This window comes from Panthera onca, chromosome D3 (assembly GCF_046562875.1).
Source record: "Panthera onca isolate mPanOnc1 chromosome D3, mPanOnc1 haplotype 2, whole genome shotgun sequence".
Classification (NCBI taxonomy): domain Eukaryota; kingdom Metazoa; phylum Chordata; class Mammalia; order Carnivora; family Felidae; genus Panthera; species Panthera onca.
The window spans coordinates 92,690,820-92,716,212 of record NC_138350.1 but is presented as its reverse complement, the minus strand read 5'-3'; the positions used below and the strand labels follow the sequence as shown (position 1 = coordinate 92,716,212).

Genomic DNA, 25,393 nt, shown 5'->3' with positions numbered 1-25,393 from the left:
TCCACCGCACGAAGACGCCTACTCACGAACAGTGTGCCTGTCCGCCACTTAGGTCTTCCAGAATGTAGGTAAGAACTTACACCCGTATAGGCCTTACACGGGTTTTGTTTGAATTTATTTTTAATATACTTTTTGTTGCTGTTCTAATTGGCATTTTTGGAATTAAATGCCCCCATTGTTACTGGTATAGGAAAGGTAGTTAAATTTTAAGGATGAATTTACAGGTGTAACTAAGCTGTCCCGTAACTCTAGACGCTCTCCTGACGGCTCCTTTGGGTTTCTTTCTAGGTGAACTGTCACGGAACCCCTGCTCTCGGGGGAAGCAGGCCTGTTCGCGCTGCAGGTCCGAGCGCACGCAGCTGTTCTCATCTGTTAGACCACGGTTAGAGAGCAGGCTGTGGAGGGCGGGTCCCTCCCACCGCCTGTGGACAGCTGAGGCCCTCGCCCACCTCAGCCCGCGCCCATCCCCTCCGTGTGTCTCCAGGACGCCGCTCTGGGGAGACGTCCCGGCATCTCGGCAGGGTCGCTCTAGGAACCATTTTGAGTTTGGGTTTGCTTGGCTCCAGCTTCTCCATCAAAATAACTCCACCCGGTTTCCAGAAATCACTCACTTCTGTAAGGGCACTTTTGCTTATTCGCCACAACTGTTACAGATTTGTTCTTAAGATCTTCTCCTGTCAGCTCCGTGAGCGTGGGAAGGAGGCATCTGAAGGCATCTTCCCAGGGTACCGTCTTGAGCCTAAGCTCCTCGTTATTTCTGATCTCACAACCCATGCACGAACTCACCGGCAAGTTCCCGGAGATGCTACAAAGACAAGCCCTCACGAAGACCGGACGTCAACGCCACCTGACAGCTGGATTTTGACCGAACCGCGGTAAACGCCTCACTTCCTCGTGAAGGTGGACGACTGCGAAACACCAGTCTTCTCGCTGGGAACCGCGACCCGTCTCTCCACTGGGTCACGTCTTCCTTCACGATTCTCTGGAAGGTCTGACCACCTTCGCACCCCTCACATTTACGCCCACGCTTGATGCTCCCTCGCACTGCCACGAGCGGGTTTTTACTCTTCAGTCTGCTTGACGCGCAGGGAGCCATTCTGTCATTTTGCCCCGTGACCTGCCACTTCACTGACTTTTAGCAGTTGGCTTCCTTGGTTCATTGTTTCATCTACAAATATTTGCTGCTTCTTTTGGTTGTACGGCTGACTTCTGTGTCTTGTCTTACTGCAACGTCTAGAACAGATGCTAAATCACAACGTTAGTTTTTTCTTTACTTTTCCTATGATGAAGCTTGTTCTCACATTTTGTTAAAAATAATGTTGAATTTTACTTGAGACATATTTTACCATGTGATAGAAGTATTCTCTTATTTCCAGTTCACCAAGAATTACTGGGAATTTAAGCCACGAATGGATCAATCAGGTAGGGACTTTAACCTGTCGATAGGACTTTTATTATAGTACCGGATTCGGTTCGTCTTTTATTGAATATGTTACGTGTTGACAAGAATTCTTTGGTGAAAAAAGTTAAAAGTGAAATAAAAAAATATAAAATCTGGGGCACAGACCTGATGGGGTAGTTTCTAGTAAGGCTCTAGGAGTGTTACTGTGAAAATACCAAATCCATACACACATTGTCGTACCCTCCCAACAGCTCAAAAGTACCATCCTGTAATAAACAAGCAATTTTTCCTCTTACGTACCCTCTACAGAGATGTCATAAAGGCAGTTAAAACAAAGAAAGAACTGAAAGGCTGCAGAGAATTAAAAATATTCAAGCACATCATTTAAATCTCTAAGAATTTAACATTTTGCTAATTCTGATGATATTCCAAGATGAAGATTAGTTGTGTGCCAGTGTTCAGGGCAAGGTCTGGAAAATTCTAAATGTGAATGAATTCAATACGCTGCTACACACACACACGAGCCATGTGCGCCCCTGAACATACATGGACACACACGCCCCGTGCATACATGTAGACACACACCCTGTGAGCATACGTGGACACACATGCTCTATGCACGTATGTGGGCGCACACACCCATGCGCATATGTGAATGCACACATTTTGAACATACGTGGACACACACACACACCCACACCCGTGAACACACATGGACACACACACACACACACGCCCCATGCACACATGTGGACAGACGTGGACGGACACATACACACACACACACACAAACACACACCCCAGGCACACAAGTGGACACACAGGATCACTACGGACTGGATGCCGGCTCGGTACCTGTTTTGTCGGTCAGCAGGTACACCAGGCGTCCCAGCTCTTCTGGGATGGTGCTGGTGCGCACGACTGTGCCGGGGATGCTCTCGTCCTTCATGATCATCCACCCGTACGCGGCCTTGCCCATGTCCAAGTTCACACGCAGACTGCCGAATAAAACCGACCAGAGTTGTCAGTGCGGTCCAAAGCCAGGCAACAACCTCACACCCATGTTTTCCACAGACATTTATTACCTTTGACCTTACGTGAACCAGGTGGGTGGTACTGGATTTCAGCATTTAAAATAAACGAATTTGCTGACACTTAAGCCACCGAACCTTTTCACGCCCCACAACGTGTTTGCAGGTGGTGCTCAAACGGGCTCCCGATCCTTGCCCTACAGCTGAGTGCGTGGAATCAGATGTCCGGGAAAAAGATGGGTGGCCGCACGCGCCCCACGCACGCCCAGGGAGAGATCTGTGTTCATGGGGCTCAGGCGGTGCCTCCCTGGGAGAGATTGTCAAAACGTGCTCATGTGCTCATTTTACAAGAACAAACAGGAGGCTTCCCCCCTGGTGGTGACTCCCAGGCTGAACTCGCCCGGGAGGAGCGCTCGGCCCCACACAAGGCCGGGCTTCCACGCCAGGGCTGCGACCCGAGGCCCGGGGCGGTGACGGAAGCAGGTACCGGGGACAGTGGCAAGAGGCGGGATCAGAATAGCCGGGGCCAGGCCACCAGGTGCAGCGCAGGGTCTCACAGTCAAGAGCCACGGAGGCCCCTGACTAGGCTGAGGCGGAGTCTGGAGTACATTTTAAAAATGGCGCCTCTTTGACCCAAGCTGCACCCGTCCACCTGCTGGCTTAAGTGAAGCACTCACTCTGCTCACACTTTTGTACCTAGCAGTTCTGGCCTCGCTTTGCTCTTGGTAACGATGAGGCTTAAGACCATCAGATACGCGTCAAAGCCCATAAAAAAATCTGTGCCCGGTGCAACTGTGTCACGAAAACAGCAGACACGACGCACCTCCACCATGTGGTGAGGCCGCTGACCCTCAATCACTGCGACCCAAATGGCAATTCGTAACATTAACAGCACACTTGGAAAACAAAGTGAAGGAGTCAGAGTCAGCGAAGACAGCCTGTAGGCAAGTTAAAGAAAATTAAAATGATCGTAATGAGTTATTTGTCCATAACGCTCCCATCTCAAAACTCCTAAGACCTCTCACGGTCAGAAAGAAAAGTCGTAATGGACAAATACACAGACCTTTGAAACCGGCCTCACGACCTCTTGGCTACTTACAATGCCAACACAGCAGGGAGACCAGCCGGTCAGGGAGGACAGACACCCCAGGACGGCACGGGGGGGCAGAGCACGGCAGCCTCTCGGCCTCACGGGCGGCCTCCTGTCAAGGTCTGGGGTGCACACACCACTCTCTCTGTGGGGCCGGGGTGAGCGCCCAGAGCGGCCGGCGAGGAGCTTGAGGAGCACTGGCGAGGGTCCCAGCGGCAGCCGCTAAGAGCCACCGCCTGGAAAGGCTGAGGGGCACAGGGGCTGGAGGAGGGACACGCGGCATCTGGCGTGGACTTGTCTGTGAGCCGGGTATCGGCGATCAGACAGACCCTCTGAACCCGGACAGTCAAGTGAGAGGCTCAGCGGGCCAGCGAGCGGGCAGGGGCAGGGGCAGGCAGGGGGCCAGGCCACTGATGACCAGGGTGCAGGGGGTGCAGGGGGCGGTGTGGGTCCCTGTGGAGCTCAGCACGGTGGGCTCGGCAGGCCCAGAGGCCAACGCGGTGCGGGAGCACGACCTTCTTCTCTTGTGTACCGGGGTCAAATTATTTTGGAAAACGTCAGCCTGCCTCAACTACCACAGGGCAAATGGGTACTTTGCCGGAGTTCACAGGGTGCTGCTGGGCTTGGGGCTGAGTGGAGACCAAAGGGGCACCTTCTGCGTTCTTCCACGGGGTCCTCTCGACATCACGAACGGCCACGATTTAACAAAACAACTGCTGTCGTCACAGAACCGTAAGAACCTGCCGTTTCATGAGCCAGTGTGACACGAGGTGGCGGGAACGGGCCCGGCCAGGGCGTCAGGAAGGGTCGCGCCCGAGCACAGGCTAACTGGCAAGCATGGCCACCAGCTTCCCGTCACCGGCCCACCTTCCTGACCAAACCCCCCCCCCCCCCCCCCCCACCGTGGCCTCCCTTCCTCTACACAATGTCTGAGGAGGAGACCCGAGCCCCGGGTAAAGGTGAGGTGTATTTTCCTAAAATACGCAATGCGATTCGATGCCCTTGAGGCCCCACCTGCCTGGTGCATCTCAGCTGGCACGCTGGGCCCGGCGCCTGCTCAGGGGACAATCCACCTGGACCGGCTCACGTGCACTCCTTGCCTGACTGAGGCTTAGTCTTAGATCTTAATCTGAGCAAAAGAAAAGTCATTTTAATGAGAAGTTTTAATCAAAAGTAATCAAACCCCTTTCCTGTAAATTGTCACCGAAAGGAAACGGACAGATGTGGTTTTATCTGAATCTCCCCCAACGTTCTTCATCTTGTGACATCTTTACACTCTGACATACTGAGGGTGGCCGGGGATGTTCAAGCCTCACTGGCTGAATTCACCCAATGCCACGCAGTGTCGGTGCCGCTCGGGCCTCCGTCAGGACCTGGACCTCTTCCCAGGCTTCAGACGACTGTATCTGTTGCCGATCGAGCATCCAGCCTTCGCCTTTCCACAAAAGCCTTTAAGTGCAGGCATACGACACACCGTCCTCTCCCTGCGCCACAACACAGAGCAAGTTTACGGTTTCTCCATGAGGAAGCCATTTCCCCACAGGAGTGAACAGCAGGACAGAGCTGGCGAGTGACCCTGGGTTCCTTTTTCCTTTCCCTTCCCGTATGTCAGTAATCACCTCCTGCCCACTGCACGGCCCAAGTTCTCCTGCACCTGCTTTTCATGCTCCGCCCGGAAGACGCGTGGGTACCTGAACTTTACAGGTTTAAGGCGACGTGTGACTTGTACTGATTCTTAATTTTCAAGTTTCCATCATCTTGGACAAACGACAACTTGAGTTCTCCGAGCCTCAGTAACAGTACCTGTAAAGTGCCACCTATGTGCAAGATCGCTGTGGGAACTGCACTAACACATAAAAACAGGTGAGTTGCATCACTGGAGCAGACGACCACCGGTCTCAACAGCCAGACAAGGTCTGATAGGAAAGACAGGCCCTGGGCCAAAACGGAACGGACAGGGGCGTACGGCAGGTGGAACAAAGGCGGAAATCCACCCGAGCGCCCTGAGAATCCGCCGGCACTGCACCCACGGCCATGTGCACAAGGATAAACGAAGTGTGGTCTTGGGTCCTAAGAACAGAAAATCTGGAAAGGCATGAAAGCAGTTTAAATTGGTACAAGCAAAATTCCAAATCGCATTACGTTTCCGAGTGGGCGTGGGAGATTTGAAATAACGTAGTGTTTTAGGAAAAATAAATGGGAGTGTCAGTGTTCCAGATAAACTGAACCAAAGAAATCCTGGAGCCACCAGGAGAGTCCAAAGCTGTGCACAGGCCAGCAGGTGGCGCGCCAGGGCCCGGGGCTCCCGGGGGGCTCTGAGAATACACCACTGCTCCGAGCCACACTTAGGGAGAGGGGGGCAGACTCAGGAGGGCCTTCCATTCAGAGTGATGTCAGCCAACCTCCCGAGCATCCACAACAAGCAAATACTGGTCACAGGATCAGATATGGGGTGAAGGACAACAAAGCAATTCAGGCCTTCCCCAAAATTCAGAATGGCTTCAGCCTTTACTGGGGAGCCACGTGAAACACTGCACGTGCTATGCAGCAGCCAGTGCTAAGGGGTGTGTGTGTGTGTGTGTGTGCACATGCATGCACACGCACACGCACGCCCGCAGAAGTCATCCAGTATGGCAGCAGTATAAATATATTTGTGCAGGAGTGAGGCTAAATCTTTTGTGTCAACGTGTCAAAGAGATAAACCTTCCTATTAAAGGACTAACACTTCCTTTAGTTCATAAATGAATAAAAGTATATGCGATTTGATGCACCTTAAAATAAAATGTCTCCAACAGTCTAAGAATGAAGGAGCAGCGAAGGTACCCGTGACAAGCCACCCAAGCCAAGCAGGTAGTGCTTGTGTCAAAACATCAGTAAGCAAGCTAACCAGGAGAAAGGGACCAGATGAAAAGGTGGAAGGCTTGGGGCTGGAAAAGCTCGGCTCAGCTCTCTACACAAAGGGGACAGTGACCACAGCGAAGCCAGGCCGGAGGAGAGGAGGAGGGGTCCCGCAGCACCCGCACCACGGGGGCCTTGCACGCACAGCGGACACGCAAGGCTGCGGCACAAGAGACCCACCCCGGCCTCCAAGGGCAGGCAAGGGCGCCGGGCCTTACGGACTCCCGCTACATACAAGACAAGCAGTGGTGGGTTCAGGGGAGATGCACTCCGGAACTGGCTGCAATAAAGTATTTGCTTTTTCCTTGTGTAATTTAGCGAGCAGAACACGGGCTTGAGGCCTCTAACACCGTCTGTGTAACCAGGTGAGGAAGGTCTGGCAGAGAATGACACTTAACCAGAAGAAAGCAGAGTCGACAGACGGGGAGAAGAGTCCCAAAGGGCGCTGGGCTTCCCATTCGAGCCACACCCAATGAACGGGCTGTGTGGCTGACCTTTCCTGCACCCGTTTGATAAATTAACCAATGCTCCCTCAGACTTATACTTAACTTAAAAATTGCACGTACTAATCTATCATGAAAAAGTGCCACAATTAAAAGGCAAATGAGAAGGGCGTCTGGGTGGCTCACTCGGTTAAGTGAATGACTCTTGATTTTGGCACAGGCCATTATCTTGCGGTTCGTGAGTTTGAGCCCCGCATCGGGCTCCACACTGACAATGCAGAGCCTGCCTGGGACTTTCTCTGTCTCTCTCCCCCTCTCCTGCTCATGTGCATGTGCATGCGCTCTCTCTCTCCCTCTCTCTCAAAATAAATAAATAAATAAGTAAATAAATAAATAAGTAACTTTTAAAAATTAAAAAAAAAGACAAATGAGATAAATATATTGGCCAATATAAAGAGCTACCTATTATGATGTTAAAAGCCAACACAAACGGATACGCGAAGAATGGGGCAAGACTCAGAAGGACAAAGGCACGAAGAGTGCATTCACGCCACTGAGGCATTATTTTAAATACAACTTTATCCCATGAGGAAGCAGACGGGAAAAGGCGACAGGTTAAGAACCCTCCGGAGGCCACAGCAGTGGGAGCCTCAGGGCACGAATGCAAGCTCATCGCCCCCATTCCAGAGCCTGAGACCTCCACCTCCCAGAATACACTAACTCTCATGGACCAAAGGTGGTGACAGTGTTTTGCTTTTTGATAATTCTAACTCTGACGTCGTTTTTAAGACTCACAAGAAGTAGCGAACCAGGAGGGTTCCCGGGTGCTTCCCCAGTGACACGTCACACCGCCATAGCACACCCCCCAGGCAGAGTCGGGGTTACAATACGAGTAAGTCAGATGAAGACTTTACTCGGGCTTTGTCAGTTTTTACACGCGCTCTCTGCTTTCTGTGTCCCAAGGACAGACTCATGTCACACCCCATCCTCCATCGGGGTCAAACGGTTCCATGCAGCTCGCACGCTCCTCAGCTAAACCCCCACCTGCCCCCGACTTGCCCCCTGGCAACCGTTGAATTGTCCATCATAATTCTGTAACTTCAAAAATGTCCTATAAATGCCCCAGTGGTTGTCTGTATCAATACTTTATTCCTTTTTATTGACGGACAGTCTTCACTGAATGGACATACCAGAGTTTATCCGGGCGACACTGTCGTAACAGCTTGTGTTTCCCAGGTTCACTATGATAGAGCTGTACTTTGTGTTTAAAAGAAAGTTTGCTACATTCTCAGGAATAAAGTTGATCACATTTAGGACCTGAAGGTTTTACCCTTGGAAAGTACTGCCATGGAAGTTAATCAGAAATTTTCAAATTTGTCCTTTTTTTCTTTAACGTTTTGCTTTATATTTTTTGAGAGAGAGAGCGAGTGAGTGAGTAAGCGCTAGCAGGGGAGGGGCAGAGAGAGAGGGAGACACAGAATCCAAAGCAGGCTCCAGGCTCCGAGCTGTCAGCACAGAGCCCGATGCAGGGCTCAAACCCATGAACCGTGCGAATCGCGACCTGAGCCAAAGTCAGATGCTCAATCCACTGAACCACCCAGGTGCCCCTAACTTTCTTTACATAAAAACTGCAAGGAAGTTCTGTGATCTTGGGTAATGGCTGGCTATCCTACTTGAACCAATGTTCCCACTGAAAACAGTAAGAAATACCACGTAAAATATTTTTTAAGTTACTGGAAAGAAAGAGAAAGAGCAGACTAGACAGTAAGGGGCTTCTGGGCTGGGCCCTGACCAGGTACCACACAGGTGAAGTGACCACAGGACCCCCTTTGCCCTGAGACCGCCAGCCCCCGATGGTCTGAGCTTTCTTGTCAGCAGCCTTCCGGTGCGGGGAGCAGACACAAAGGCCAGGACCAAGGCAGGTGGAGGTCCCGCAAGAGGCCCCTCTTTCCAGGATAAGAGGCCAAGAGGGGCTACACCCCACACTAAGAGGGGACTGGGGAGCCGTGCGCCCACACGTGGAGAAGGAGCCAGGCTCCCACAACTCAGGGACCGTGAAGTGAATCTCACGTTCGGAGGAAGATGTTCCGTGACAGGGGGCACCTCCATATATCAGCAGAGGCAGGGTATATGCTTCAAGAAGACAGCTTCCGTTTTTTATCTCAAATCACTCCTACAATTAGCTTCTCAAATACAATCACCAAAAAGACGACAAACACCCCACAGATAAACTGAAACCGAAGCACGCAACAACAAACGCCACACAGCACTCAGTGAAACCATGTGCAAGAGCCAGAAGGAAAAAGTAAGAGAGAAAGACTGACGGGAACAGCAAGCAGTCTGTGACTGACGCAGACTGTGAAACAGGACACAGAAACAAAACTAGAGTGATCGTCTGCGTGGAATGCGCAAATATAAAACCGAAGAAGCAGTGTGATAAAGACACCAAACAGAATTTTCAGAACTAAAAGGTGTCAATAACCAAAATTCGGAACTCGAATGGTCTGGCAGCCAAGGCTGAGATCGCGACTTGGAAGACGGGTCGCTGCAATGAGGCAGAACGGGGAATGGAGACAGAAGGTGGAAAAGAAGAAAACGAGAGGACCAACGAAGAGCATGGGGGGGGGGGGGGGACATCTGACACAGCTCGCATTCACGTCCCCAAAGGAGAGGACGCAGCAGGACCAAACCCAGAGTTTTCTGGCATAAAGGAAAGGGCCCATCCACACACCCGAGAAATGCACCGAATCCTAAGCATTCTACGAAGAGAAGCTTCAGTCTGGACACGGTGGCTGAGCGCAGAGCAGGAGGGAGCAGGTGTGAGAGCGGCCGCGGGCAGAGGGCACCGAGGAGCACAGGCCCTGGGGACCCCACTAGCCGCAGCCAGAAGGCAGCGGGGAACGCAGGAGAAACGGTTTCTAAGGAAAGCCAAGCAGAAACCTAGCACATTCCCAACAAAGCCATACTGGACAAAAGAATAAATTTTTGACACAAGGAAAATTATTCTCCATGGAAGGCCTCAGTGTAAGAAATGAACACGGATGTACACCAAAATATACGGGGAATGTACAAAGCAACAGTATCCTTGAGGCCTAAGAATGAACAAAATTAAAATAAATGGCGAAAACAGCACAAGGTCAAAGGGGTGAGGGGAGGTAAACATCGTGCTAAGGTGACAGGGAAAGGAAACGGCTGCCTGTGGACTTTGACAGATTAAGAATAACGTTCTCTGTTTACAGGGTAATGACTAGAAGAACAAAAATAGCTTAAACCTTCCAAACTCGTTAGTGGAGAAGTGCAATTATAAAAATTACAAGGAAAATGGTAAGCAAGGAGGAAAATCTACGACAGGTAAGGCACACTAAAAAACCAAGATAAGATGACAAATTTAAATCAGAACGGTAACAGAATTACAATAACCGTGTGGACACAAAACAGTCAAAATTTGTCAGAGAAGATAAAAATTCAAACCCAAGAGACACACATACACACAGAAAAGGGAAGTGCTCAATGGAGCCAGCCAAGCCGAGCGCACTTGACTAGCAGGCACGGTGCTGTTAACGTAAGACAAACTAGAATTTAACACAGGGAAGCGTGAGCAGAGATCAAGTAAGTCACGTTATAATGAGAAAATAAGTAATTTAGCAGAAATACGTAACAATTTATATTTGTATATATCTGACACCAAAGCCACAAAGTATATGACGGCCGCAAGAGAATTCCAGGGAAAACAGTTCCCAAGACTACTGGAAGAGCTCCACACAACTCTTAGCAAGTGTTAGAGAAGGCAGAGAAAAGCCAGTAGGGGTGTGGAGACACTGACAACAAGCCTCACAGATGCGCTTACACACTGTGCCAGCAATCCAGAATCCAGGTTCTCTGAGAGGGCGGGCAGGTGTTCGTGGAAACCAACGAGACACTTGGCCCTGCACCTCAACTCTGCAAATGTCACACATCTGAGATAACAGAAGATACGTTCTCTAATGACAACGCAAACTAAATACAGATGCAGACAATAATTAGAAAATTCAAACATGCTGGTAAATTAAGAAATGACTTTGTAATAACCATGGGTCAAAGAAGAAATCAGTGGAAATTAAAAAATATTCTGTACCTGAAAATAACAAAAATATTACATATAAAAACGTATGGGAATCAGCCAAAGCAGTATCTCTGTGAACATTTATAGCCTCAATGACATACATTCAAAAAGGGGGGAGGGGGAGCTGAAAACTAGTAAATTAAGCATCTATATCAAGAAGTAAGAATAATACAAACCACAGAAGGCAGAAGGAAAGAAGGTAACATTAATAAGTTAGAGAAATACTATATGTCACAGAGAATCAAGCCTAGAGAAGCCTCGTCCAAAAGACTCCTAAAGCTGATACACCCACTGAAAGACCGATCAAGAAAAACAGAAAAGAGAAACAAGTATCACAAATGAAGAATAAATACCACAGATCCTATCCATTTGAAATAACAGGAAAATATTATGAACAACAAATTTTAGGAATAAATTTGAATACAGGTACAGGTGACACATTTCCTGAAAACCATAACTGCAAAACTGAAGAAGAAATTAAAAACTTGAAATCAATTTTAACTTTAAAGTTAATTATTTAGACTGTAACTATTCAATAAATATATTTAAAACTATTAAAGAAATCAAGTCTGTCAAAGATCTTTTTTGCAGTAAAAAGTTCAGGCCTCCCTGATGTGTAAATGCCCAAGGAATAAATAAGTATCATTTTAGAGAAAATATTTTAGAGACAAGAAGAGGAAAGAAAACTTGGCCATGTATTTTGTGAGACCGGCACAGCCTGGACACCGAACACCAGAAAAATGATACGAGAAAACCAGTAACAGCATTGTCACTCATGGGAATCAACACAAAAACTTCACAAAAATACAAACAATGGAATCTGATAATACACAAAAGAATATTATACCACGATTAAGATGCATTTTTTACCGGAAGAACATAAGGTAGGTATCATATTAGAAAGTCAATCAGTATAATTTTTCATATTAAAATATTACAGAAAAACTTAAAAAATAAAAAATCACCTCAACAGATTTAGTAGCAGTATTACAAAAAACGATATTCACAATCTTATTTTTTAAAATGTTTTTCTTTTTAATGTTTATTTATTTTTGGGAGAGAGACAGAGAGACAGAGCATGAGAGGCAGAGGGGCAGACAGAGAAGGAGTCACAGAATCCGAAAAAGGCTCCAGGCTCTGAGCGGTCAGCACAGAGCCCGATGCGGGGCTCGAACTCACGGACTGTGAGATCATGACCTGGGCTAAGTCGGACGCTTAACCGCCTGAGCCACCCAGGTGCCCCCACAATTTTATTAAAAAAAATTTTTTTAATGATTATTATTTTTCAGAGAGAGAGCATGCTCACGTGTGAGCAGGGGAGGGGCAGAGAGAGGGAGACACAGAATGCGAAGCAGGCTCCAGGCTCTGAACTGACAGCACAGAGCCCGACGCAGGGCTTGAACTCACAAACCATGGGATCATGACCTAGGCCAAAGGTGAATGCTCAACCAACTGAGCCACCCAAGCGCCTATATATTCATAATTTTATAACAATTTTTAGCATAATAGGAATAGGAAAAACTTTCTTAGTATAAAATGGGCCTCTATAAGAACACAGTATGCTAAATGATGAAATTTGAACGTTCTGCCCTTCACATCAGAGACAAAAACAATGTCTGTTCTCAGCACTCCCGCGTAACGAGATACCAGGAATCGGACACAGTGACAGGGAAAAGAAGCAAATGTGCACGGGATCCAAAGAAACAAAGCTCTCATTATTTGCTGCCAATACACTTACCTACGGAGAAAATTCAAGGGACTCCAGATTAATAATTAAAACCAATAAAGTTTTACCAAAATTGATGGGTTCAATCCTTTTATAAAAGTCAATTTTATTTCTCCAAACCAGTTACAAATACATAAGAAACAGTACTTTCAAAAACCACAATATTTACAACAGCAAAAAATATCAAGTATCTAAGAACAGCTCTAACAAAAGTTATGCAGGATTTCTGTGAAGACATTTTTTAGACTTCAACATACTGGAGAAGACCTAAAAAATAGGCCAGATTTATGGTTTGGAAAATTTAACACTGAACGCAAACGGCCAATGGGGCAAAGGCACTCTGAAAGAACACAAGGAAGGCCCTGGTCTCTGAAATACTGGCTTATTACAAAGCCAGTATTTAGATAGTTGTTATGTGGTCAGGAATAGACATGCCCACCAAGGGAACAGAACAGAAGACCCCAAACCGGCCAGGCCTGTCTGAGCACCCGGTGTAGGACAGAGGTGCCCTGGCTCACTGGGGGACAGTCTCTTCCACAAGGGGCACTGAGCCCACTGGGATGGAAAACAATTCTACGTGAAAACCCTATTTGGCACTCAGAGAACCTGCCGCTTCCTGTGGTCACGGCCAACCCTGTTAACCTTTCAGAAGTTAGCCCTGGAGGACAGCGCCATCGTCCAATGTACAGAAGCGCTTCCTGAACAACCTGCCCAGGGTAATAACCAACAACAAAAAAGATTTCTCAATTTGGCTACGTAAAACTTACAGGTTTTCTTCCCCCGATGATTTCACTGCCAGGTGAGTAAAACTTCCAGCTACGGAGCGAAAAAGATTATCAGCAAACCAGAACTGGCGAGAGTGCCCGGAACACAGGCACAACCACGCAGGCCCCGACTCTGTCCTGTTACCAGGACGGGGAATGATCTTCTGAGACTGGACGTCCTACCCTCTGGCCCGCGGTGCCAGGACTCCATACGGCCCAGGCCCGTGGCCTCGTGACCCTTCCTTTTTCCTGAAGGGCAGCACATGCTTGTGGCCGGGGTCTCCACCAGCCCATCTCCCGCCCGTAGGATTTCGGGAGTCAACAGGCTGCTCTCATTTTATTCCATGTCTGTTCCTTCCAGTGCAAGCTGATGGCATTTCTGCTGATAAAAGATTCTCAAAACCTTTGTGGGTCTCCTGTGTGTGTCACGGGGGGACCACGCCACTAGACAAGAGGCTCCCGCACAGACCTTTCCTGGATCACCCCGTCCACTCCAGGCTCTTGCTGAGATGGCTGAGTGGGTCCATGAGTCACATACGTAACCTCTTCGGCAAAAAGCTGTACAGCCACATCCTGGGCCTTCTTTCCTGTATCTGCTTTCCAAACCTTGAATTTTCTCGCATTAGCCTCTTTTGCAATCTGGACACGCTGCAAATTTCCCCAACCATCGAGTGCTTTCCTAGGTTGGAAACACTCTTTTTCCCAGGCATCCCCCAAGCATGCTAAATGGAAAAGGAGGCCCCACTGAGATGTTAAGCAAGTTAATTTCTAAGTTCTGAAGCAAACTTTGTACCTGTGCCAGCTGATGTTTTGAAACCGCGTTCTTACCATGTGCAGCGAGCAGGGGTCTGAGCAGGGCACTGGGCGCTCGCTCTCCCAGGCAGCCGCGGGCAGAACGGGAGCGGGGGCATCCACGGGCCACGGTAAGTGAGAGGAAAAGTCTGCCTCCCAAGCCAGGCACACCCCGCCAAGCGCAGGACTTCGGACAGATGGTTCCTACGTGTTCCGCCGCGGGAACATTCTCACTCTGTCAGGTGCGGCTTTACCTCTGCTGCCCACGCGTGCCTCCCGCGACTCAGCCCCGATTGCACAGTCTTCCGGACCACCAGCTAGAAGGGGACACGGCACTCTGAAGCGTGCGGACCGAAGACTGGCTGAACAAACCAGCTCCTGCACATGCCTGACGGAACAGTTGGAGCAAGTTCCGAGCTGCACAATCAGGGAACATACATCCATTTCAGTTCCGGGAGTTAAATCCCGCAACACTGTCCTTGAAAGACTAAGTAAGTGCTATCAGGTGATTCAAAACTATTTTGTCCCGTAAAGAACAATCTCTGTGAGACAGCCTAACTTTGTGAAATGTGTAAAAAGCATCTGAAGAAAACAAACCAGAAACACTCATAGAGACAGAGAACGGGTGGTGGCCGCAGGGAAGGGGGTGCGGAAGGGTGAGAGGTGAAGGGCATTGGCAGGAACAAACCTCCAGTTATCAAACAAACACGGCACAGGGAACGTAGCTGATGATGCCGTAAGGACTCCGAACGGCAACGGCCTTCTTGCGGGGAGCATTTTCTAAGGCACACACTTGGCTAGTCACTATGCTGTGCGCCTGAAACTAATGTAACATTGTGTGTCAGCTACACTTCTGTTACAAAAATGTGTTAGGTCAGGCCGTCTCGGTGGCTCAGTGGGTTAAGCGTCCAACTTGATTTTGGCTCAGGTCATGATCTCCTGGTTCGTGAGTTGGAGCCCTGCCTTGGGCTCTGTGCTGACAACATGGAGCCTGCTTGGGATTCCCTCCCTCCCTCCCTCCCTCCCTCCCTCTCTCCCTCTCTCTCCCCCTCTCTCTCTGCCCCTCCTCCACTCATGTGTGTGCACTCGATAAATAAAAATTAAAATAAAATAAAATAAATTAAAAATAAATAAATAAATAAAACCTTTTTAGAAACGTGTTAGGTCAACAGAGGAAAAAGCGCTTTACTTTCGAAAACTGTGCACTTTTCAACATAAAAAAATTTTTTTGATCTATCCTTTATTAAACTGAAAAATACACTTAGTAAATGCTAAAATATATTATTATCCCTATTTTATGGAAACTTTGCAAAAGGAAAATAAACTTGGTTGAATCAAATGTAAACACGAATTCCCTAAATCAGTGTCCTGGGCGTACAAATAAAAGTGCATAAAAGTATTATAAACAAATTCTTTAAAACTGCTCACAATATATTCTATTTCATAACTATAATTCATTTCTCCTGCTACTTTGGTAAAAGTCAAAATGTCAAGTTTCTTTGTAGTGTAATTATACTGACGAAAGAAAAAAATATTTTGCTACGATAAAAACATGCACCGTGCTGACTGGATCGCAGCACTCCCACAGAGAAGCGTCCCGGAACAGAGCACAGGGTCCCCAGCAGGCCGGGTGCTGTGCGGCAGAAGCAATCTCGACGTCCGTCACACTCAATCTTAGAACCCATAGAAGCAACACAGAGGAACGATTATTAGCGAAAGCAAAAAAACGCACGAAATGAACAACACGGGAACCGCTGAGAAAAGACGCGTTTGCTCAGTGGAGAGCGGAGGACGAGGCAGCCGACGGAGGAAGGCAGGGGACCGCGCCGGGCGGCTGACACGTGCGGGCCGGCCACGGCGCACCCAGCCTGAGCGGGTGAGCGGCGGGGGGGCTCCTGCCGGGCAGCGGGGTTCACGCCAGACGGCGGGGCTCCTGCCAGCCACGGGGTTCGCACAGGGCTGGGGGCTCCCGCCGGGGAGTGGGGCCCCCGAGCTCGGAGCCTCCAGCGCGGAGCGCTCCCGGTGCCCAGTGGGCTGTGTGATGTGCTCGGCACGCGGCGCCTTGCTTCCCACGGGGACTCACAGGCTCCCTCACAGGCCCTGCGCACAAGGAACCCTTCCGTGCAAGCCCCGGATGAGAGGCGGGAAGTCCACGTGGAGGGCCGAGATGCCAGTGCAAAGCAGAGACGACATCAAGGTCCTTGACCCCGGGGGCACCCCAGTCGGGCTAAGTCCGCAGACCAAACCCACAGAAACGGGTGCCCCGCCGACGGGGGTGCGGAGAAAGGGGAGGGAACTCAGCGCTCCCCTGAGCAAAGCAGGGCCCCGGTCACCGCGTCGGGCAGAGCGCTCTGCGTCACGAGTAGCGGCGCGGACGGGACTAGACGAGAACCACTCGCAGCGGAGGCTCACGGCGTCTGTCGGCTTGCTTTCCCTCGGACCCGTTCTCCCCGCGGCCTCGCTCGGAGGGCACCCTGCGTGCCGAGCGCGGCGCGGGCACCGGCGGGGCGGCGCACCCGCAACAACCCGGCCGCTGAGCCGAGTGCTCGCTGCCGGGTCCCGCGAACGTCGGCCCTCGACCGCCCCCAGGCCCCATGTGACACCGGGCGACGCGCACGGTGCAGCTCGGGGCTGGCTGGGGCGGGCACTGGGTATGCGGGATGGACAGCCCGGAACGAGCCAGGACCACCGCACCTGAGCAGGTCGCTTCCGTAGGCCTCTTAGAAGTACCACTTCCCCGGGAGGCTCTGGGGACACACGTGACCTCTCTGTCACCAGAGCCCACTGTGGGCACTCGGTACGTGTCTACGTGGGGACGACGATGCCGCGTGACAGCCGACGGGCCCTGCGCTCGCCTGCCGCTCCGAGAGCGGGAAGGGCTCTGTGCCGGGTGGCGCCGTAAGCGTGCGAGGCCCCAGCACACGCCACGCGCTGTGCCAGGCACGGGGCCAAGCGAGGCCCCCCTCTCCCCATGGAGCACGGTGAGCACGCAGAATCAGAAACCGGGCAGGACGGGGCTCCGCGACCGGTGGAGACGCAAGCATTACCGCAGCAGGCGGACGGAACCCCAGGCGGCCTGCGGGCACACGAGGAACCCCTCGGAGGGTTCGCAGAGCGTCCGCACAGCACGGCCGAGGCGGCCCGCGCTGGCGTGTGGTGGAGGGGGGCGGGCGGGCCGGGAAGAAGGGCTGGCCCCGTCAGCTGCGATGCCGAGGCGCCAGGGGTGAGGGTCTACGGCAGCCGGAATTCTGGCCCCGGCAGAAACAGCCGAGAGCACGCGACGGCCCCACTCTCGGGACGTAAGTGACAGAGACATCACCTTTGGACCACCTTTTGGAGAAAGCTGGTCTATAAAGACATGTGCGCCCTCCTCTTCCAAATGCTTACCTCCCCGCGCCCTCTATACTGTTTTACCCTGTTCTGTTACAGAAAATGGTTACTCTAGCTTCAGGCTTCACGCACGATTTATCGGGTTTTAATTGCTCACTCACATAAAAATGTTCATTCATGTGTACTATGTATTTTTAAAATACATTTTAAAATGTACTTTGGGGAAATACACATTTATACGGTAAAGATTAGTCTTGAAACTAAATAGACACCTCACAATAACTATTTATATCCCAAGCTTACTGTTAGAAGGGTTACCGTTTTGAAACACTGTTCGCATTAAAAGACTGTCTTACTCAATACTTTGTCTCACTTGACAGATACATCAGGTGGTTTCTGAAACATAAAGTCAGTGAGGCACACAAATCCAATCCAAGGGCACTGGAAGTAAGTCGATTGGCAGTAAACAAAACCAGTCCGAGAAACATCTCCCAATTCTTCAATATTATATTGTCAACACATTCATGTATGGAAAAGTGTCAGATTTCTAGACTAATCAAAGAATAACAACTCTGCCCCTCCAAGTAGCATCTTCTACGGAATCTCTTCTCAAGATATATCGGAGTCTTGGCTCCTGTTCAGCTTTGTGTGGACAAACTTCTTTCAAACTGAGAAAGATAACTTTCAATAAAATCATACTCAGCGAGACTAGACGTTTGTTTTATCTTAGTTCTCAAACCTACCTTATGGGAATGATGTAGGAAAAGAGGAGGAGGAACCGAAACAGGCTGCGGTACCACGGGCCAACAAATCCTTGTAAGGTTACCATAACAACCGACAGGGCGACTAAAGCCACAAACAGCGCTTTGGTCAGCTGGTTGAGTTCAAGGTCCAACAAACCAACCTGAAAGAAAAGCACAAAATTTAGGCATAACCATGAAGCGTCTAACATTACAAATTTGAATGCACAATAGTGATGACTAAGGCTCCTCTCGTACTGACCTTAACCCTAACGAAATACAAAAAGGTATTAACTTTACTTTTCTCCTGAAAAGCCTCTTCAGAGATTTAAGCAGAATTTCTGAAAAGGAGTCACGATCCCCAGAGCGTTTGCAGAAGGGTTCCACTGAGAAAACACGACTCCAGGGTAGCCAACCACAAAACACTGAAATCCTTCCCGAGATCGAGGCGTTCCGACAGCCGGCTGCGGTCAGCCGGGACGCGGGATCTCATTCCGACGGAGCGCCCCAGAAAAGGACGGCCTCTGCCAACCCTCGCTGCCAGGAGCCTGTCTCAACTACGCAGAAAAGCAACAGGGCAGTTGGCCTGAACGGATTCCTTTTTAAATTTACACAGACCCTACACTTTACGTTCTCCCAATAAGGTATCGGGAGTCATTCTGTGGAGTGTGGCCTCACTGAGCAAAACATGAGGGGAGGTCGCGTCCCCGGGAACGAGCTCCTCTCTGGCTGCGTCCCGTGCGGGATCGTGGCAATGGCGAGAAGCGGCGTTCGCTCCTCAACTCAGACGTGCGCAACTGGGATTTCGAGCTCCGGCGGCCTGCACGAAGCCCCCCCTGCGAAGTCACCGGCTTGAAGGACCACAGCGCAGTACAGGGTGTGGGGGGACACAGGGTGGGGTCTCGGGCTTTACAAAAAGGCTTCCGAGCTACAGGGGGAGAAGGGGGGCCGCAGAGCAACTACTTTTCCTCAGGAATCAAAAAGCAGGCTAGTTTGAACGCTGGCGGTATAACCTCGGGAGAATTGAGTGCCGTTTTCTCATCTGTAAAATGAGGTTGCAAAAGCGCCTTCGTCACGAGACTCGGGGCTAGATGAGACGGAGCGCAGCTCCGGGTCCAGGGCGAGCCCTCATGCACATTCTCGTCCTCGTTACCGGCACCGGGAAACCCTTCCCTCTGATCCCTGCTTCCTAACTGTGCGGCCCTCGCTTTGCGCTGGGCGAGCCCTGCTTTCCTCCGCTCTCCGCTGGCGCTCCCCGCCTGCTAACCAGACGAGGTGGACTCCCTGTGGGCCCGGGGAAGCTCCCTGTCACTCCCGGTGACTGTCAGGCCGCAGCTGGCACGTGCTCAGCACACTGCCTGCTCCCGACGCCCGGGATGCCGACAGCAGACTGGGTCTCCATCACGGGAGTTTCCCCTGAATCTGTACCAGTTTTGAGAGAGGGCAATTTAAACAAAAAGAAAGTGACTGCCGTAACTTTGATAAAATATATGGGGTACTGTAATTCTCAAACTAAAGAGTTTTTAGTTCGAGCTAATTAGTAACTTAGTTTATTTTTGAAAATCCCTAACTGTGGCCAATAAAAGGTTAGCTTCCCCCCCCCCCCCCCGTCTCATGAATTTAGTTCACATCTGGTTTTGATTAACATTTGCCACACACTTGCAGGAGAACATTAGAACACGTAGTTAGAAAGACAACACAAAACGTTGTCAGGAAATCCAGTTAAGCGTGGCTACAAAAAAAATTCACTCATTGAATAAATACATGTAAATGTCTCCTGCATTTTACTCCTACCTACAGTGTAAGGTTATGAAAAATGAGTCAACTATGAGACTCTACCTGGAAGAAACAGCCAGTCTAGTAGGAAAACTAAGACGAGCCACCAGCCATACAAAATTACAAGTTTTCCCCTCGAACCCAGTGTGTGTACAGATACTCACCGCCTTTAAGAACAGCCTAGAAACACGGGAACGACACGGACCCAGAAGTAACGACTGACGTCGTTCTAGAGCTTGGGCTCTACCCGCACACCCACCAAGACACGGCAGGGTCTGTGCCCTGGGCGGCCTGTGACAGGCCCCGCCCCATAGGCTCCACCCCAGAGGCTCACTTTCTGAGAGCCCCGCCCCTCTCGCCGACCCCTGTGGTCCCCGCCCCTCCCTCTGGCTGACACCTGTGGTCCAGGCCCCCCGGGAAGAAAGCCCAAGACCTGTTGGAAGGCGGTCTGGTCTGTTCAGGCACATCCAGCCTCCTAACTAAGGAAGTTCAAAGCAAACCCAGCTGGGCCCCCAGCACTCACTCCGGTTTTCCTGGTTTTCCTGCGGCCACAGGCGGGGGCCCTTCTGCGGCCAGCCTTCCCGTTCTGCACGAGGTGGCCTTCGGGCCAAGGGGCCGCGCGGGACACGGGGTCCACACCCGGCCTCCGCCTGCAGCCGCGCAACACAGCCTCCCCCCGGCCCAGGCGGGGCTGCGGAGGAACCCTGACCAGGTTCTGGAAACTTCCGGTAGGGCTGCCCTGCAAGGGCCGGGCTTCCCCCGAGGGGCAGGCAGCTCAAGACCACGGCTCCTGATTTATCAACCGCACTTAAAAAGCAGCATGACGTGGACAAATATCTCGCCGTTTCCGCCACTCCAACTACTCCATAGTTTATGCTTGAATTATTGAGAAAAATAGGTTTTGGGATTAAAATGAAGAAAAATTAAGCCGAGGAAGTAGAGCATGTTTCAAAGCGCAGCTCCTTCTGCTGTGACAAAGGAGGCCTAAGTGTCAGGCCTCGCTGAGGGTCAGATGAAGTCATTACTCATTCAGTCAGGGAAGGAAGGCTCAATTACCTCAGCCTAAAGATGCTATCAATGAACGCAAAGTGCACATTTTACTCTATTCATCCAAATCCCATTAAAAAGTGAAAGGGATGATTTAATCGGGCCTTCCAGAGTTGGTCTTTTTTTCGTAATAAAATAAAGAATCACTGTCTCGCAAAATGCATAACCACTACCTCCCACTTTCCCTGCACCACAGCAGTGAAAGACTGGAAAAGCTGAGGACAAAAACAGTCAGAAACGAGCACAAAGTTTCCTTTGAAAAAGGCCACATATAGGATGGGAGCTGACGCGGCCCCTGCACACCGACTGGCAGACCCGCCGTGGGCACCAGCAGCTTGGCCGTCCCCCCTCCCACCACCCCCCCCCCCGCCCCACCCCAAGGCCCCGCAGCTCTTCTGCACCGTCCAGCAGAAAGGACAGCCTCACCGTCGCAAGCCTCCCTGTGTGCGGGGTAACGACAACCGTCCCCTAACGGGCTGCTCCCTGCATTCTGGCAGGAAGCCTTGAGCTCTGACTTTTCTCCCTGGAAAATCACTGCAGCCGAGCTCTAACGAACAGTACGGTCAGAATTTTCCTGTGTCAGTGCTAACACAACACAGGGCAAAGAAAAGATGTATTTCAACAATTAGCTTCTTATGGGTACACTTTTAGCTACTAGCCAGTATCTCTATACTCATTTCTCTAAAACAGACTTAAAAGTTTCTTCAACTCACCTAAAATGCAATCTGGACTCTGAAAAACTATTCAGTATAAAAACTAGTTAAGTTGTAAACTTACAGCTTTTACAAAGAAGACCGTGGCTTCAGTTTTGATGTGAATCTCTTCCCTCTTTAGAAAATTTCTGGAAACACCTGAGCCAAATGCCTTTTGCTATAACTGCAAAACCTTTCAACTCATAAAATATGTTATTAATCCCTCGAAGTAATTTTGACCGTATAAGAAAAGGTAAATTAAGTACACTAGCAAGCGATTTTCAACATTTATTGTAATTTCCTATATTAGTAAAGCAAATTTTCTTCTACTTGTCATAATATTTGTTTTATTTGAAACAACTGTGATAACAAAATTAAATACGCTACTGGAAATTTTAATCTCCAAGGGAAAATTTGTGCATAATGTCTAAGACACCACAATGGTTCTGCAAAGGGGCTGTTCTAGGATAATGAACACAATAATTGCCTGTATAATCTAAAATGCTACTAATGGCAACGATCACAAATCCATTTAGCTCCTCTTTAATTTATGTACCAAGTTTTAAATAGCTAATGGTTCTCAGTAAAATAATGGTTTATACCAACAATAAAGGGTAAATACGGTATTCTTCCGCTTAATCAAGAAAAGATCAGTCAGGTTTTCTTAAATGGGCGCGTGGACGAACGAGAACCCGCCTCATCTCTGGGACACGGTGCCGTCCCGTCCGTCCCAAAGTAAAACCCCGCAGTGGGGCCCTCAGTCCCTAAGACGTCGGTGCACACCCCAAACTGGAACAGAGGTCTCGTGTTCTGACTTGGCTAAGAGGCAAAACGAAAGGCGCCAATGCCACGGCGCACGACCGCAGGGTGTCACCCCCAGATCGGCAGGACGTGAACCTCGACACACCTTTACCAGTCTTCTAAAGCTCACATTTAACTCGTCACAGAGAAGTGTTTCAGAATAGCAAAACAGGAGGATGTGAAATATCAAAAAGCTAATTTAAACTCTTGCAAAACGCGAAATATTGTTTTAATTGTCCGATGTTATCGCTGCACATGTGTCATATTTTGAAAGGCAGAAAAGCCTCCGATCTAACAGCCCGAGAGTCAATTCACTCAAGACGACTCTACGCAGGCAGAAGTACGGCTTTGCACGGGAAAGATTACCCACAGGGAAACACAACGCGAGCAGCGCCGTTCGCCGTTTAACAGCCAAATTACTCTCGGATCAGCCCATCAAGTTCCTCCTCACTCAGAGTCTGGAGTCTGACTACTAAACTGATAGCAGGGCTGCACCGTAACCCAACTGAAATCCCTGTACGAAGCACATTCCTTTTAAATATCTTTGAAGCAAATCAGCCCTCCACTTCCCACTTTTAGTAGAATCCTAAGAAACAAGGAAAAGATGGGTAACTTTCGGACCTTCATCGGTACCACCGAGATATGCATTTCAAATAACGGAAACTCATCCACTAAATCTAACTCCCAAACCTTACAGCAGTAACGCTTTCCATTTTGGAGTTTACATTAAAAGCGTTAGTTTTTAAGAAGTGGTGCTATTTAGCCTTTTGCTCTTTTTCTCCAGTCTGCTTATTTACTCACCTTTGCACACCGACTCCTGAGTGGTAGGTGTCGGCCGCGCTGGGCAGACGTGTCTGAACGACCGCAGCTCGCGCCTCAGCGATCTGCGAAATACGCAGTGTGCCCGCGAGCCGCGTTAGTCTGCTGGCTCAGTAATCCGTGCTGTGGAAACTCCCTAAATAAGCATCCGTACGACGATTCTTAACGCTGCAATACAGCCCCTTGATTTTTAAAAACCGAAGTGTGTATTTACACAACAAACGTTTTAAAGTCTATTGCGTGACAGTGTTTCATATCCTACATTTTTACCTACCAACAAATTCCGCCTGACCCTTCTACACTCAGCAGTTAAGGTGTTTTTTTTCCCTTGCTTACTATATAGTTATGACAGGGATGTTTTTCCTTGAATGTTTAACGTTTACAAAGAAAATAAGGTTGTTCTTTTTTTCACACAAACAAAACAAAGTACTGATGTGAGGATCAGCTTCTCAGCAAGCAGTGAAGCCGTGCCCGTGTCGACGTGGGAGACGTCGAGAGACAGGGGATTCGAGGCACGACCTAAGCCTGGCATGCACAAACTCGGGACGACCACAGTGTGTCAGAGCACTTGTCGGCCGGCCTACAGTGAGCACGTTGTTAAAGCTGAAATTATTCCTAAAATCCTTGCAGATCGTCTGAGAAATTTCAATACTGGCTTTAGCATTTCCTATATGGCACGTGTCCACTCGACAGGGTACTTTTTATAATTGACAAAAATGCCACAACACAGCACACCGTCTACGAACATATGTACACACACGTGCACACATCTCAGACTCGTTTCTGCAAAATGCAGGCTTACTTTATGTTCATGCAGGACAATCTGGTCCTGGCCGGTATCATCAGCTTCCTCTGTCATATTGGAACCTTGATTCGGGTATAACCAATTTATCAGGAGTCATCAAATTTAAATCAAGACAGTGCCTTAAAAATAAGTGGCAAGCTAAATGTTTAATTTTTAAGGTAATAAATTATTTCAAAATACTCTCTTACGTACAATCTGTGACACATCAAAGACAAACAAAAATGAGTATGTGTAAACATGCAAAAAGAGTCTGGAAACTACTTGGAAATTTAATTTGCACTCGATGTACACAAGTTACATTAAAATCCAGGGCTGAATATTAAGAAACCCCGTAAGTTTCTAATGTACCATACTCCTCATTTTATTTTACAATGGTCCACAGAATTTATTTGAAGAGTGGGGACATAAGACTAAAATGTACAAAGCACTGCCATCCCAACGCTACACTGAATACTATTCGTGTGCACTGCTGTCTTATTTCCTGTTCGTATTTCATTGCAGGGGGCGGGGGGAGGGGGGGGGGGCGCCAAAATGTACGGCACTCTGTAGTTTAGCCAGCAGAGGGCGCTCAAGTTTGATGCTTATTTTTTCTGAATCCTGAAAGCCTTTTTTTTTTTTTAATGCAGAAACTCAATCTCTAATTCAACCAATTCAGTATATTTAATATGTTGTTGCTTTATAAAAATAGTTACTTTAAACATCTATTTTTGCCACGCAGAATTCACGACATAATTTACAGACTTCACCATGCTGGACTGCAGGGGAATTTCCTGAATAAAAATATACTGTCATATAAGGGATCATTTTTAAAGCCCTGACATCCAAAATACTGCAGGTGACTAGCACAGTACCAGAGCGCTAAGGCTTCTGAATATGCAGGTGTGTAAACAAAACTGACACACGAAACAACAGCCAACGGCTGACATTAATGGTCTCAAGACGCTGCACCCTCATTTTCGTCTTAACCAAGTAGGAAGCTATCAATTTTACATGGTTTTGCCAAGACCACTCACCAATTTAAAATAATTACTTCAATAACCTAAGTTATCCACTGACACCAGAAACCTCAACGTTCAATATCATTCGTGTAAGTGAAATTCGAGCTCAGGCATTTGGATTTCAATATAATTAAAGA

General features: G+C 49.1%; 1 protein-coding gene across 10 annotated transcripts in view; it reads right to left on the bottom strand.

Moving 5' to 3' along the window:
• ATP9B (ATPase phospholipid transporting 9B) overlaps positions 1-25,393 on the bottom strand; it is a 254,753-nt gene that overhangs the window by 67,098 nt on the left and 162,262 nt on the right. For all 10 annotated transcript variants that reach the window (XM_060611871.3, XM_060611868.3, XM_078435112.2 and 7 more), the window contains 2 exons: positions 18,322-18,482; positions 2,258-2,400 (listed from right to left, as the gene is read on the bottom strand). In XM_060611871.3, coding sequence (XP_060467854.1) covers positions 2,258-2,400; positions 18,322-18,482 — 304 coding nt within the window. The remainder of the gene's footprint in view (positions 1-2,257; positions 2,401-18,321; positions 18,483-25,393) is intronic.